Raw genomic sequence first — 16,101 nt, forward strand, 5'->3', positions numbered from 1 at the left:
ACAATGATTGAAATGTTCTTTACCTGCACTGTCTGATATTATAGACACTAGCTACATCCCTATTAAGTACTTAAATGTAGGTAGTATAGTTGAGGATGGAATTTTTTAATTGTATTTAATTTTAATTCATTGTAATTTTAATAACCATTTGTGAATGGTGGCTAACACATATTGGACAGCACAGGTGTAGACGAATGAATTCAAAGTTTTCTACCTCTTCTTAAGCCTTCTCTCTTGTGGGAAAATTTTTATGGTAAATTTCTTTGCTCCAGATTAATTGTGTTTTTAGTAGCTCATAGAAAAAGAGACACCTAAAGAGTTTCACTGAAACAATTCACAGCAGTTCATTTGCTTCTAAAAATTTATTTTGATAAAGATAGAAAGCAAAGTCTGGTCCACAGATGTATTCTTCTGCATTTAGCATAAATATGTGCTGAGACAGGATACAGGTCAAGGCAACATGCATGGATATCCACTTTGTCCTGGATATGTGACCCCAACAATCTGTGTACTGAGCCCATCCAAAAGCTGTGTCTCTTCCTGCTGCCTTCCTTTGCAAACATTGACTCACTGGATCCTTTAATCTTTAATTTCACTATGAAGGATAGGTATGTAGGTAGATAGATGGGTAGAGAGAAAAAGAGATGGGAGGGGAAGTTGGGGGCGAGGGGAGGGAAGGGAAGGGAAAGGAAGGGAACAGAAGGGAAAGAAAGGGAAGAACCTCCCAGGGTATGTTTGCCTGGGAATTTTGAGGGAGAGAAGTCTCTACTTCACTGTAGGACTTTTATCCCTGCTAAAAAATAAATAAATAAAATTTTAAAAACCCACAGATCTGCATACGACAAAGAAGTTTCAAGAGTTAGAAAAAAAAAATTCCAGGAAAAATATTAAGTGAAGTCCATTTTTTTACTACAAAGCTTCCCTTTATTGAGTTATTGCTGCTGTCAAAGACTATACCATTTCTATTACATGTGTTATCTCCTGTACTTTTCACAGCAGTCCTGTGAGGTACAAATAATGTCTCACTCAAGGAAGAGGAAGTGCTTGAACAGTGACTCAAACCCAAGAGTCTGTTTACAAAACCTGTGCTCTTCAACACTATTCTATCTCTTCACTACGATCCCAGCACCTTGGAGCTTGCTATACTCTCAAGGAAGCCCTTTCAACTGGTTAATTCCAACTAGAAAAATATTTCTCCTGTGGGGCTGAAATTTGTCTCATAACCAACTCTCTTCTGCATCCTCAACATATGCATGTGTCATTGCTTGTTCTGTCCTTTGGGGCAACAGGGACAAGCCAGCTCCTGCTCCCCCAGGATTTAGACATGGTAACCCTGTCCCTCTCAATCTTGGCTTTTTCAGCTACAGGATGAACACACACAGGCTCATTCTCCTTCCTCCTACAAGATATTTTCTAGACTTCCCATTGCCTGATCACTTAATAGAAAGATAAGAGTCTTGTGCTTTAAAGAGTCTCTGTAGATTAAGTTGTTCATTCTCAAATTTTAAAAACCCTATTGTCAGAACATGATCCTTTATGTCTAACCTCAGTATCACAAACTGCAGCCTACAGTAATTTTCCCTAGGTCCATCCTCAAAGGGGACACTAACCAGCCAGTTCTCTGCATGTGACATTTTTAAAGGTTACTATTTGCTCCCTATCATTTGCCTCTCTGGTGTAAATATGTCCAGTTGTAGTACATTTGTCTTCATAAGATTTACCCCAACCCTTTAGTGATTTCAGCAGCTCCTCTTTGTTCTAGATTCAACTTGCTGCAGGGTTTAGGACCAGGTTCAATGAGGAAGTCAGGCTTAAGCAAAAGGAGGCTATGGGCCTGGACTCAGACTAGGTTTTGTCCCTAGACGTGCAACAACATTGCAGGTACATTTTAATGTGTGTCTACTATGGTCCTGACATGCTGAGCTAATGTATTAATTCCCTCATTAAGAATTTTGACCACCATTTCACAAAAGAGGTCATGGCTTAGAGAGGATAAATAGCTTGTCCCAAGCAATAGAACTAGTAAGTGGCTTTTGAACCCAGTTGTGTCTAATTCCAAAACTGAGGCATTTTCTACCACATTGAAGATATTACAGGTCTTTCCCTAAGTACAAAAACATAGCTCAGCCCACCATGAGCCAATGAGAAACACATAGCCCTGAAGAAACCCATTTCCTTCCTCCAAACAATGTAGCCTTTGGCTGTGCCAACATACATCTCTTACATGCACAGTGAAAAATCCTCTTTCAGCCCATACTCTGATCATTATTACCCTAGACTCATTGCCTCATAGCCCCAACCAGCAACTCTAATGGCTTTTTAGATGGAAATTTAAGTCATTTAGCAACACACAAAAGCGTTGGCTAAAAGTCCAAAAACATTTCAAACTGGCCCATGGCCCTTTCTCATTAAAAAAAAAAAAAAAAAAAAAAAGGCTAAGAATTGATGGGAAGAGGGTGGGAAGAAAGGAAGGACTTTGTGGAAGGCACAGAAAGTTGCAATAGAGTAGGCAACCAATAAATATTTGCCCAGTAAACAAATAAGATGGGCTATGTTGGTTTGAGAGAAGAGAAGTCGCCAAGTTCTCCTCTTCATAATAATTTTTATTCAGTGGCTTGCCTACATCACAGATCCACCAATTCTTATTTAGGAAACTAATTTGAATTAAAAAGCATACTGAAAAGAAGATTTTTATATCTCTTTTGTCTTTATTTTATTTTGTTATTGTTTTTGTTTTAAGCAAGGAGTAAGAGCCCTAAGTAGATATTATATGATAGTTGGTGAAATATCAAATATGAATATAATTAGGATGTGGTATGGATAGGAAGTTCTTGATTCTACACACAGCTGGTACTTTCTAAGTCCCCAGTTCCCTGCTCAGTCCTGCAGAAATGCTTTTGGTTCAACTTCCCCTGCCACCACCATCCCTGTCCAGGTTTTGCAATGACTTTCTATTATCCTGGAAGAAATGATGACTTGGGATCATTTTGATGTATTTTATCATTGGGATAACATCTTCCTAGAAAAACAAAAGTTGTAAAACCTTTCATAGGATAAGCCATCCAAATACCACATCTAACTGACATAAATAACTAACTTGGAATGTGCAAGTCTAAGAATAGCATGGGCAAAGGAGAATGTCAACTTGTGAAAAAACAAATAGCCTCAATTATTCTCTTGAACTACACCCAGCTCTATTTCCTAGTAAAAGAGAACTATAAATGACATTATACCATGTATAGATCATTCTCATATGCATCTGAGGCATATTTTAATCACTATTATAACCATGTAAAATTTAACCTTGTCTTCCCATCTTTACTCAATAATTTCTCAACCCCCTTTGAAAATTCCCCTGTCCTCTGTTGCCCAATTACCCACACAGGTGAAGAGCTATCACACAGATGAATAAGACAACTAAGAAGAGAAAGAATTGTCTCATGTTAGCATGTCTCCTCCAACCTCTCTCTGTATTTAATCCTCTTTACTCTTTTAGAGACTCTTGTATATCTGCACTACAGTAACTGTCGAATGAATTCCAAGAGAGCTTCAAATAGAGGAGACATGAAGTAAAAATTCACTTACAATTGCAAATAGTCAATAGAGTCAATTAGCAGAAAATACTAATAAGCTTGTTGTTTTTCTTTATTTACTTGTAGAAGAGAGTTCTTTCAAGAAGATCAGGAACAACTGATTTAGATCCAACTCTGTGCTTCCAAGTCCCCATCTCTGCCTGAGAGTGAGACACCGTAGGATCCTAGAACCTGAGAAACATCCAGCCAAACCCACCTCCACCATGGGGGCCGTGACTCGGTTCTTGGCAGGGATCTGTTTAGCTTTGCTCACCATCACAGCTGAAGGAGGAGTCCTCAAGAAAGTCATTCGGCATAAGCGACAGAGTGGGGTGAACATCACTCTGCCGGAGGAAAACCAGCCAGTGGTGTTTAATCACATCTACAACATCAAGCTGCCTGTAGGTGCCCAGTGCTCTGTGGATCTAGAATCAGCCAGTGGGGAGAAAGAGCTGGCCCCACCATCAGAGCCCAGGGAAAGCTTCCAGGAACACACGCTGGACAGGGAAAACCAGATCGTCTTCACACACCGCATCAACATCCCCCGCCGGGCCTGTGGGTGTGCTGCTGCTCCTGATGTCAAGGAGCTTCTGAACAGACTGGAGGAGCTGGAGAACCTGGTGTCTTCCCTGCGGGAACAGTGCACCATGGGAATAGGTTGCTGTCCCCAGCCTGCTGAAGGTATGAGGTGGGGACGGGCCCAGCTCCTCAATGCACAAATGGGAGAAATGATGAGCATGGCATGATCTATCCATTGTCTCCAAAGTGGGTTCCTGGGCAAACTAGCCTCCCAAGGTGTTCATTACACAGAGATTTACTGGTCAAATAAACAGAGAATGTAACCATCTCTATTCTGCTCTTGGTGACAAATGTTTCTCAGAGGAATTTGCAGGCCATGGAAGTCTTCCTTCAAAAACACCTACTTTAATTACTAGTTTCTAAAACTTATTTGACCGTGAAATATACACATTCTCTCCTTCAAAACCTATACACACATTATGAAACTCCTGACCCAAAGGTCATACTCTGAAAGATACTGATATAGCCCCATAACCCCATTGTACAAATAGGAAACTATGACCCAGAAGTAGGATGGGATTCCTCAAGCCTCTGTGATAAGTGGCCAACTTAAGACTTAAACCACAGGATTTCACACCCTGGTGCTATTACAAACACACAGTGCTTCCTATGGCAGCACTCATTGAGTGGCAACACTGAGGATGATCACAACTATGGTTGACTCCTTTTCTGTACATGGCACTGTAATTCATCATCTAATCTAATCCTCCCAACGACCTTTTAAGATAAGGTTGGGTAGTCCCATTATACAGATGTAAGAACTGAGACTCAGAGAAGTTACCCCGCTGACACAAAGGGTAGCAAGAGATTGGAGCTTTGAACATGTCTGTGTGTCTCCAGAACTCACAGTCTTCCAGTAGTACATGCCTGCATCCTTTTTCAAAAAATGTTGCCACTTTGAAATTATGTCTTCATCTCCAATCCCTAAAGTTGATAAAACTGCAGGAGTCTCAACAGCTTTAAATCAGAGATGAAAATCTCTATTTATGCCACTCAGAAAAAAATTACTATAAATTACTGGAACAAATTATTTTAAGAGTAGACCTAATCACCGTAAGTGGAGAGTACTAAAGACATGCTCTAGGATTCTAAGGAAAAAAAAAAAAAAATTTCCCTTCATGCATAAATTAGGTTGTCTTCCAACTCTCAACTCCTTGGCAAAATAGATGGGAATTTATACAATAGAAGTAATTCTAAAAAGAGGGTTGAAATCATTGTCTAGAGAAGTGCTATCCAATAGAAATATAACATAAGCCATATATGTAACCTTAGATTTTCCGGTAGCCAAATTAAAGAAATAAAAAGAAACAGGTAAGGATAATTTGAATCATCTATTTTATTTCACCCAATAGAACTAACATATCTATGTTTCAGCCTGTAATAAATACAAAAGTGATTAATGGATATGTTATATTATTTTTATTTTATACTGAGCCCTTGGAATCAGTATCTATGTTATACTTCCAGCACATCTCAATTCAGATCAGCCACAGTTCAATCGCTTAATAGCCACATGTATCCAGTGGCCACCATACTACACAACACAGGCATAGATTCTCACTTTTCAAATCAACTTTTTTTAAAAAATTGCCTTCCTGCCTGCTGTCGGGAAGAGGATAAAATATATTAATTCAACTGTATTTAGATGCAGAGAAAATAGAGTGAGTTTTATTGCTTCTCCTTGGGTTCCACAGAGATCATGCCAGTTACTACTATAAAGTGGAGCTGAGACATTATATAGACTTTAAAGAGCTGAAGTCATGTCAGCGCCAACCTGTATTCCTCAGACTCACCACTGCAGCCTCTGGGAAAGAGAGGGGAAAAAAATGATAGAGGCTCATGAGTTTTGTGGGGGCAGAGCCAAATTGCAAGTTGTGCTGACAGAATTAGAAAGCCACTACTTAGCTGCCTCATTTCAGTTATGGAAAGTTGGAAAGTTTTGGTCACGTAAACCCATATGCCAATGGGGGTCAACCCAAAAAGCTCTTAAGAGAGACTTAAACCCAAAAAGAGAACATCATCATGAGCATAACAGTCAGCTCTTAATGTCCCCCTGTAACCTTGATAAACCCCAGGGAAGTGGTCTATTGGTCCCACTTGACCAATGAAGAAACTAAGCTCCAGAAAGAGTCTAAAGCCCTTCACAAATGCAGCACAGCTATTGAGTCAAAGAATCAGAACTGGGTTCAGTTCAACAATTTTTTCTTGGACATCTCCTAAATGCCTGACCTTAGTTAGACACCAAAGTAGCAACATAGCCCTACATGACACATTCTACAAGGCAGTGATCCATAACTGCTGGAGTTGTGGGACTACATGAAAATTTGGTGAAAACTATGGATTCTCTCCCCAGGGGTGGAAACACACAAACACACACATACTTACAAACCTAAGCCCATTGCCTTTGTATATACGTCTACAAAATTCAGAAAATTCAAGTGAAGAATTCCTACCATCTGACTTCCTACACTAAGCAACTAGCTTTCAAGCCAGAGGGGGCCCACGGGTGCAACCATGCTCTTGCAGAATTTGATTCTGGGTTTTGCGGGTAGAAACCAAGAAGTTGGGCTGAGCACCTCTGTTCTCTTCGTTGCAGGCCGCCTGGACACCAGGCCCTTCTGCAGCGGCCATGGGAACTTCAGCACGGAAGGATGTGGCTGTGTTTGTGAACCTGGCTGGAAAGGCCCCAACTGCTCTGAGCCCGAATGTCCAGGCAACTGCCACCTGCAAGGCCAGTGTCTCGAAGGGCAGTGCATCTGCGATGAGGGCTTCACTGGGGAGGACTGCAGCCAGCTGGCCTGCCCCAGCGACTGTAATGACCAGGGCAAGTGCATGAATGGGATCTGCATCTGTTTCGAAGGCTATACCGGGGCTGACTGCAGCCAGGAGGTCTGCCCAGTGCCCTGCAGCAAGGAGCACGGCAGATGTGTGGACGGCCAGTGTGTGTGCCAGGACGGCTTTGCTGGCGACGACTGCAATGAGCCCTTGTGCCTCAACAACTGCTACAACCGTGGGCGCTGCGTGGAGAACGAGTGTGTATGTGATGAGGGCTTCACCGGTGAAGACTGCAGTGAGCTCATCTGCCCCAACGACTGTTTTGACCGGGGCCGCTGCATCAACGGCACCTGCTATTGTGAAGAAGGCTTCACAGGAGAGGACTGTGGCCAGCTCACCTGCCCGAACGCCTGCCACGGCCAGGGCCGGTGCGAGGCAGGGCAGTGCGTGTGCCATGAGGGCTTCGCTGGCGCGGACTGCAGCGAGAAAAGGTGTCCCGCCGACTGTCACAACCACGGCCGCTGCCTCGACGGGCAGTGTGAGTGTGATGATGGCTTCACGGGAGCCGACTGCAGCGAGCTCAAATGTCCCAACGGCTGTAGCGGCCACGGCCACTGCGTCAACGGGCAGTGCGTGTGTGACGCGGGCTACACTGGGGAGGACTGTAGCCAGCTGCGGTGCCCCAGTGACTGTAACAGCCGGGGCCGCTGCATCAAGGGGAAGTGCGTTTGCGAACAAGGCTTCCAGGGCTACGACTGCAGTGAAATGAGCTGTCCCAACGACTGTCACCAGCACGGCCGCTGCGTGAACGGCATGTGTGTCTGTGATGACGGCTATATGGGCGAAGACTGCCGGGATCTGCGGTGCCCCAAGGACTGCAGCCACCGGGGCCGCTGTGTGGACGGGCGGTGTGTCTGTGAGGACGGCTTTGCCGGCCGAGACTGTGCAGAACTCTCCTGTCCCAGTGACTGCCATGGCCAGGGCCGCTGCATGAATGGGCAGTGTGTGTGCCACGAAGGCTTCATGGGCAAAGACTGCAAGGAGCGAAGGTGTCCCAGTGACTGTAATGGCCGAGGCCAATGTGTGGACGGCCAGTGCGTCTGTCATGAGGGCTTCACGGGCCTGGACTGTGGTCAGCGCTCCTGCCCCAATGACTGCAGTAACTTGGGACAGTGCGTGGCAGGCCACTGCATCTGCAATGAGGGGTACACTGGAGAAGACTGCTCAGAGGGTGAGTACCAGGGCTCAAACTAGCAAGATAAAGGCCACAACATCTGGTATGTGTTGGAGAACTAAGTGTTATATTAAAACACACACACACAAACTCTTTGAAGGGGCCCTGGTCATTCACCTCTTACAGGGCTACCTATTTGAAGTTAAAGAGGCTCAGAGAGGTCATGGAACTGTCCCAAGGACACACAGTGAATATGTCACAGAGCTGATACTTGAGTCTGCCTAACTCAACGGCACTAAGTTTAACACCCAGGAGCCAGTATGAAGTAGATGAAATGATAACCTCCCTTTTGCTAAGAATCAACCTCCTTTCCTACTTCCCACTGACATCGAACCAGTAGTAAACCAGATCCCTCTGTTCGGATGGAAGTAAAAATTCAGCTAAATTGAATGGGCACGAGATTATACAAAACAAACTGCTTTACATGCACACTCAGCTAAAGACTGAGTGCTGATCACTTATGAGGCAGGCCTGTCTCTTAATTCATCTTTTTTATGCTGTCTTTGGTCCGAAGAATTGTGAGCTCCTTAAAGGAGCACTACCCCTGCAGTTAGCATAAGGCATGGTCTACAGTAATTGCTCAGTAAACACTGGTTGAATTAAAAGACAATGAAGACTGACAGTGTTCATGCTTAATGAGGGCCTTCTTCATACTTCTCTCATCCACCCATATTATAATTGTCATAATGGAGAATTGCTACCTTGATTAAAACTATTGATAAATAAGAATAAATACATGGCTGTGTGTTTAATGTGGCCAAGGCAGAGAGGCTGTGGGGGAAGAACCCCAGGCTGGCAGGGAGATGTGAGTCCCAAATTTGATGAGATGTGCTAAGCCGGGCATGTGCCTCCACCTCACTCACATCTAGAAACTGAAGAAGTTGGGCCAGGTGAGCCCCAAATGCCTTCCCAATGCTGCGCATTCCCAGTGCTGAGGAGGTGGGACTTGAAGTGCAGAGCAGGGAGCTAAGCTCAGGCTGCTCCTTCCCATGCAGATGGCCTGAATCTGCAGTAGGGTCCAGGGAATGGAGAAGTCGGAGGAACCAGGTCACAAAGGGCCCTCAAGGTCCCACGGAAGACCTGGAACTTCAGCCTGATGGCAATGGATGGCCGCCGAAGCGTTTAAAGATGGGTCACAGCAAGGGTTCCTTTATGAGTTCTACATTTTAAAAGATGGAAGCTGGATTTCAGTCTTCTGTGACTGCCAGTGGAAGAGAGAATTTATAGGACACATTACTGACCTCAGCTGTCCTTTCTCATTCCCATCAGTGTCGCCTCCCAAAGACCTCATCGTGACAGAAGTGACAGAAGAGACTGTAAACCTGGCCTGGGAGAATGAGATGCGGGTCACAGAGTACCTTGTTGTGTACACACCAACCCATGAGGGTGGCCTGGAAATGCAGTTCCGGGTCCCTGGGGACCAGACGTCCGCCACGATCCGGGAGCTGGAGCCTGGCGTGGAGTACTTTATCCGAGTGTTCGCCATCTTGGAGAACAAGAAGAGCATTCCCGTCAGCGCAAGGGTGGCCACTTGTGAGTGAGCAAACCACCTTCGGAAGCCTCAGCTGCCCACCCTTCACCTACTGCATAACAGTTCCCATGAGTTAGCACCTTGCCTTTGCCCCCAAAGCTCTGTAGCTGTCCTTTCATAGTTACACCAATTAAGACCCTGGAAGCCCACTGAATATTTTCTTAAAGAAACTCCTCATATACTAACCCATTTAACTCACAATAACCCTAAAAGATAGGAGCTATTGTTAATCCATTTTACAGATGAGGAAACTGAGACCCTGTGGTTGAGCATCTCATCCCAAATCACACAGTTAATAAGTGGCAGAGATGGGATTTGCACCCGGGCAGTCTGGTCACAGATTTATGCTCTTAACTGCTAGATTCTACTACTACATTCCTATGAAGCTCACTGTCTCTCTCTATATTTTTAACAGAGAAAATACTAGGATTCAAGTAATTCCTTTAAGAATCCAACACCAATATAATTTGCTTCATACCTGAAAAGCAAGTTGGACTAGAAAGTGGTCTTTTTTTGCTTAATTGTAATAACATTGGCTGCCACGTTAAACTCATGCTACATGCCAGGAACCAGGCCCAGTAGTCTACATGCAATATATCAGCCCCCAAAATATTTCCAAGGGAGAGGCATGCTTATCTCCTTCTCCCAAGTGAAGGAACTGAAGCTTGGGGCATTTTGTGCAACTGGCCCAACTACACAAAATTTGTAATTGAAGAACTTAAATTCTAGCCTAAGTCTGTCTGATTCCAAAGCCTGTGCGTGTTTTAGGTTTAACCATATGAAATTGCCAAATACTAATCATGTGGTTTGCCCTAATACTCTTTTTCATACTGCCTCGCAGTAGACAGCATCCCAGAAAAACCCTTAAATAGACTTCCGCTTAGATGATCAGCCCCTGACTGTGGCAGACACCCACGCTTGGGGTCAGGGGAACAGGGTTGTGTCACCTCCACCACACATGGCACCACCCTTACCTCCTCTCTGTGTTCTCCTTGACAGACCTGCCTGCACCCGAAGGCCTCAAATTCAAATCCATCAAGGAGACATCTGTGGAAGTGGAATGGGATCCCCTGGACATTGCTTTTGAAACATGGGAGATCATCTTCCGGAATATGGTAGGGGGCACAAAGCAGCAGGCATGCAAGAGTCTAAAAGATGGTCAAAGGCCTCTGCAGACTTTTGTATCAACTCTAGTTCCTTGGCTTTTGGTGAGGGACAAGACTCTAATTGTCCCTTGTGTGTTCGCATAGACATTTTAAGTGATTTTAAAAAGTAAGTAAGCATAGCACTTAGGGCTGAGAGCTTAGACAAACAGACATTATCTTTAGGTTTCAGTTATTTCTCATAGTCTTGAATAATCTCTACTCAGAGACAAAGAAGAGAAGAAATGGTCTCTGTCTCAAAACGCCTCTGGGCCAAAAGTACGTGAGAGGCAGGGAAGTGGGTTCCTGAATTCGAGCCCAGGCTCTGCCACTAACTAGCTATGTGACTACAGGACAATCACCCAACTTCTGTGATGCTGGCTTCTTATTCTAGCAAAAGAGGGATTAAGCCTGTGACTCCAGAATTGCGTTGGCTCTCACATTCTGTCACTTGAGTGTCAAAGGGGTGAGTAGGAAAGTTTATGAGAGAAACACACTTAAGAAATGTCTTTATCATTTCTGTATCCTCAGCACCTACCAAATCGATCAGATGCCTAATAAGTGCTTAGTGAATAGAGGAAAGAATAAAAGGGGAATGAATGGATGTGCAATGAATGAATTGCATTAATGAAGAGGCTGGCACCTTTTATAGGTCTTACCAAAGGTTCTCTATCTTTCAGAATAAAGAAGATGAGGAAGAGATCACCAAAAGCTTGAGGAGGCCCGAGACCACGTACCGGCAAACTGGCCTGGCTCCAGGACAAGAATATGAGATATCTCTGCACATCGTGAAAAACAATACTCGGGGCCCAGGACTGAAGAGAGTGACAACCACCCGTGAGTATCACCTTTAATATCACTGACACCATGGTAAAGCTGATTGTAACTCATAGCCTTTCTGGTTAATAATATGCCCTCTTATATAGCCCTTGTGTCAATTAGATTTTGCTACGGAAAAACCAAGCCTGAATCTTAGCAGCTTACGACAACAATTCTACACATTGATGATTTGGGGTTGGGCTCAACAGGACATTTTTTTTGTGTTCTTAGCTGGGCTCACTTATGCATCTGTGTGGGTTGGAGGCCGGTTGATCCAGGATGGCCTCATCCTGATGCTTTTCTGCTCCTCTGGTCTCTCAGCCTCCAGGATGCTACCCTGGCCCTGCCCTGATTGTAGCTAACCAGGTTGAAAACTGGCACTAATATTGCTTCTGCCAGCCCAGATCTCAAAGCCAGTCCAAGTTTAAGGGGGAGAGAAACAGATCTCTTGAGGAGTGAAGCTTCAATATGACATTTCAAAGTGGCCAGGATGCAGGAAGTTGAGATCATTACAAACCATCTACCACATCATCTAATTTAATACTAACACCAGGCCTGTGAAAGAGGTAGGGCAAATATTAATGTTATTATTTTTTCAAGAGCAGAAACTGAGGCTTAGAGAAACTAAATTCATTTAACCAATACCGCATGGTTGATACGGTCAGGACCACAATTTTAAGCCAAGGTCTCATTTTATCACTTGAACCCCATTACCACTAGCATTGACTAAGCTCTGGTTTATGTAGAATGTTGACTCCATGTCTTCAACAGGAATCTAAATAAAATGTCAGTCCGTACTAATGATGTCAGAACCTCTTGGGAGTAGAACAGGATTCAGCACTGGAGATCATTTGATGGGGGGGTGTGGGGGCGGAATCCAAATTTGGAGTTGTTTCACCAGAAAGCAAAGTTTTAATAAATAAACAAACAAAATTATTTTTCATTACCATTTGATAAAAACTGTTTATCTTTTTCAAAATCATGTATGTGCCATCTGCTTAAGGAATTGACTTTTCTTGGCTAGAGGTTGTTGGAAAGCTATGTCTGTTAACTAATGACAAGAAAGAACATCTTGCATTTAAATACTTGCATACTTTGTCTAACTCAGAGCCAATTCACAGTATTGTCTCCCTTATAAGCAAGCATTTCCATCATCCTGACAACATCTCTCTGTGGTAGGTAGAAGGCAGGTACCAACAGGAAAAAATCATTAGATCATCAGAAAGGCATAAAAAAAATCATGTAAATGCTCAGAAGACACACTGAGAATATAAAAGACCTTTCTTTCCTCAGGTCTTTTCTTGTAATCTAAATGTGGAGATTGGTTGCTTTATTTTCTTCTTACTGAAGGACAAACATCCTAGCATTTGATGTTCCATAATCACATAAATATCAACATTGAGAGACAGATATTTACTTGTTCATTTTGCTGCTATCTGAATGATTTCTTTCATTTAAAGAACCTTAAAATCTTGGTGCCAGAACATTTTGACTCTTTCCCTCTGATCTGTATAGAGGTTGTATTACAACCATTTTGGCACTTGAATGTTTTTGAGAGGCCTTCACGTTTAGAGGAGAAAAAGCATGGGCCTTGGATCCAAACAGTCCTGAATTTGAATTCCAGGTTCACCCCTCACCATGACCTTGAGCAGATTCACTTCTTTAAACCTCTGACCCATGATATGGAAAATGGGTTTATAGTCTCCTACTTGTGGAATTATCATGAGAGTTAAGACATAAATGATAAAGCACTGTGGCTGGCACATGATAAGCAGTCTCCCTTCTTCAAGTGTCCCAAATATAAAGAGAGATAAGAGTCCTTGGGTGAATCCCACCTCCTTTAATAAAGGACCTTCTAAGGTAGGTAGCAGGTATGGTGAGGCTGCTTGCTAGCCCCTGTAATAACACAGGACAAGCAGCTTCACTATTGAATTACAGCATCATTTTCATTGTGCATTTTATGGGTTTGTTATCTATAAGCTGAGACTAAGATATCAAAACCTGGAATTAAAAAAAAAATAGATTGTAGGTTTCTCATAATCAGCTATGAGTAATTCCTTCTTCTCATTCCCTTTATAAAACCAAGCTTCTTTCATTTGCTATTGTTTCCTCAACCAATACTGAAAACACAAACTTCACTACTTTTAAAAATGAAGAAAGAAGGAAACATTGACTGAACGCTTAGCAAGCCTTCATTTTAGGCACTTACTGAATGCCTGGAATGTTTTAGTGTTTGCACTGCAATTGTTTATGTAATTTTAAAAAATAGAGTAAGACATAAATGACAGAGCCTGACTCTATGCTGGGGACTAAGAAAAATCAAAGACCCTTTGTCTGAATGAATGAATGACCCTATCTAAATTGAACAATAAGTATACTTTGAATAAACTCTATAGAAATCTGTTGCAAAACAGAAAGAAAATTACAATATTAGGATATTCTTTTTAATTGTGGTAAGAACACTTAGTATGAGATTTGCCCTCTAGACAAGTTTTTAAGTATATAATACAGTATTGTTAAGTATAGGTACAATAATATCATACAGCAAATCTCTGGAACTTAATCACCTGGATTTACTGAAACTTTTTACCCATTGGAGGAAACTTTTTACCCAAGGACTACCTGTTTACCTGATTGCAACAGGGTCGATGAAGTCTTCTCATTAGGAAGTGACCTATAAATGAGATTCTGAAGGGTGAGTAGGAGATGGTTAGATGGAGAGCAGGCAATCGTGGGAAGAAGAAACAAAAGAACAGCCAGTATAGAGGCCTGGAGGGGAGAAAGAGCAAGAATTGCTCTCAGAGCCCTGAGTAGCCTGCTGTCGGAGCTGCAAAACCAAAGGGTGGATAGAGAGGAGGTGAGTAACTGGGCAGAGGAAAGCCATGCTGAGGAGACAAGGATAAGCAGCCATGGCTTTCCTTCCTGAATCCTTTTCATCAAAAATAACTTTGCATTCGCTGCCAAGACAGTCATTGCCTCACTTTCTGGCACCTTAATTCTAATGGAGACGTTATCAACCATCCAGAGTTTTGCCTAGTTAAGAAAGCAAAAGAGACTAAGTCAATGTTTTTTAAATGAAGTTGCTCCTAAGCTTGTTTCTTCAACTTATGAAAATAGTAATGAGAATACTAACAGAGTGACAATCATCCATGGTGTGGCTGCCGTGTCCCAGACTCCCGGCAGGATGCTTTGCAAGCATTGTCTCCTTTACTTTGAGAAAAACAACAAACCCTACCAGATAGCAGTCATCGTCCCTGTTTACAGCTTGTCCAACAGGTAATTGAGGCTCAGAAAGAGAAAGCAAGGCCAAGCGGTCAGTATCACACTTGACTGCGCAGAGGTGGGTGCAGACAGCTGCCTGTCTGCGCAGCCCTGGCACCCCTACCCGCTCCCCGCCCCAGATCTCTGGAGCAGCTCTGTCCTCTGCCGCTCACAGGCTTGGACGCTCCCAGCCAGATGGAGGTGAAAGACGTCACGGACACCACGGCGCTGGTCACCTGGTTCAAGCCCCTGGCTGAGATCGACGGCATCGAGCTCTCCTACGGGATCAAAGACGTCCCGGGTGACCGCACCACGATCGATCTCACAGCCGATGAGAACCAGTACTCCATCGGGAACCTGAAGCCCGACACCGAGTACGAGGTGTCCCTCATCTCCCGCAGGGTTGACATGTCCAGCAACCCTGCCAAAGAGACCTTCACAACAGGTAGCGACACTTCCATACCCCTCTGCGCTGGGGTGTCTTCCAGGCTCCTTTCACAGCAGGAAAGTACAAAGGGAATTTTCATTTCTTTACATTTTATTTTCAGATATTGTACTGGTTGATTGATTAATTTTCCAAAGGAAAAGGATATCCAAAATAACCTTTCAAAGCTATATATCTATAGAGATCTATAGATAGATATAGGTCTATAAATATATATATATACATACTCACACACACAATTGCATACATGGAAAGTGCTCGTCTGACATTCTCAGACAAAAGTTCTAGTAAAAAACATTTTAATAGAATTTTTAATAATAAAATATAGTATATGGAGAACATGAATGACAAAGATGCCTCCTAACCCTTAGCCTATGCCATCTTTTTTAATGTACCAAAGTGTCAATCAGTCGTTCAATACATATTTTTTCAGAGCTCAGTAAGCACTATGTGAGTTATTAGAAATACATTGATGAACTCAGCAGACCAGTTCTTACACTCATATAGTTTATTTGTAAGTTTCTGTATAGTTTTTTTAAGCACAAAATCTGAGGAAAGCATGAATGACTAAAGTATCACATGCATTAATAATGCGGAAAGGTGCCAAATATGTAGCATTTGTTTGGATTTGTGCATCAGCTATTGAGACAGCTGTGGGGCTGATTTTGTCATTTTTCTCCAACAGTGAGAACCTTTCATATCTCAGCTTGAATTGTCAGACTTCCACCCTCCGGGTACCTGGC

General features: G+C 43.1%; 1 protein-coding gene across 1 annotated transcript in view; it reads left to right on the forward strand.

Moving 5' to 3' along the window:
- Window positions 1–16,101, forward strand: part of TNC (tenascin C) — an 87,630-nt gene that overhangs the window by 23,739 nt on the left and 47,790 nt on the right. The window contains exons 2-7 of the mRNA XM_054584908.1: window positions 3,660–4,253; window positions 6,748–8,157; window positions 9,430–9,693; window positions 10,691–10,806; window positions 11,514–11,670; window positions 15,089–15,358. Of these exons, the coding sequence (XP_054440883.1) occupies window positions 3,797–4,253; window positions 6,748–8,157; window positions 9,430–9,693; window positions 10,691–10,806; window positions 11,514–11,670; window positions 15,089–15,358 (2,674 nt within the window). The 5' untranslated portion in view covers window positions 3,660–3,796. The remainder of the gene's footprint in view (window positions 1–3,659; window positions 4,254–6,747; window positions 8,158–9,429; window positions 9,694–10,690; window positions 10,807–11,513; window positions 11,671–15,088; window positions 15,359–16,101) is intronic.

Source organism: Pteronotus mesoamericanus, unplaced genomic scaffold (genome assembly GCF_021234165.1).
Source record: "Pteronotus mesoamericanus isolate MK-2021 breed Mesoamerican mustached bat unplaced genomic scaffold, CSHL_Meso_final contig_78, whole genome shotgun sequence".
In the NCBI taxonomy this organism is placed as follows: Eukaryota; Metazoa; Chordata; class Mammalia; order Chiroptera; family Mormoopidae; genus Pteronotus; species Pteronotus mesoamericanus.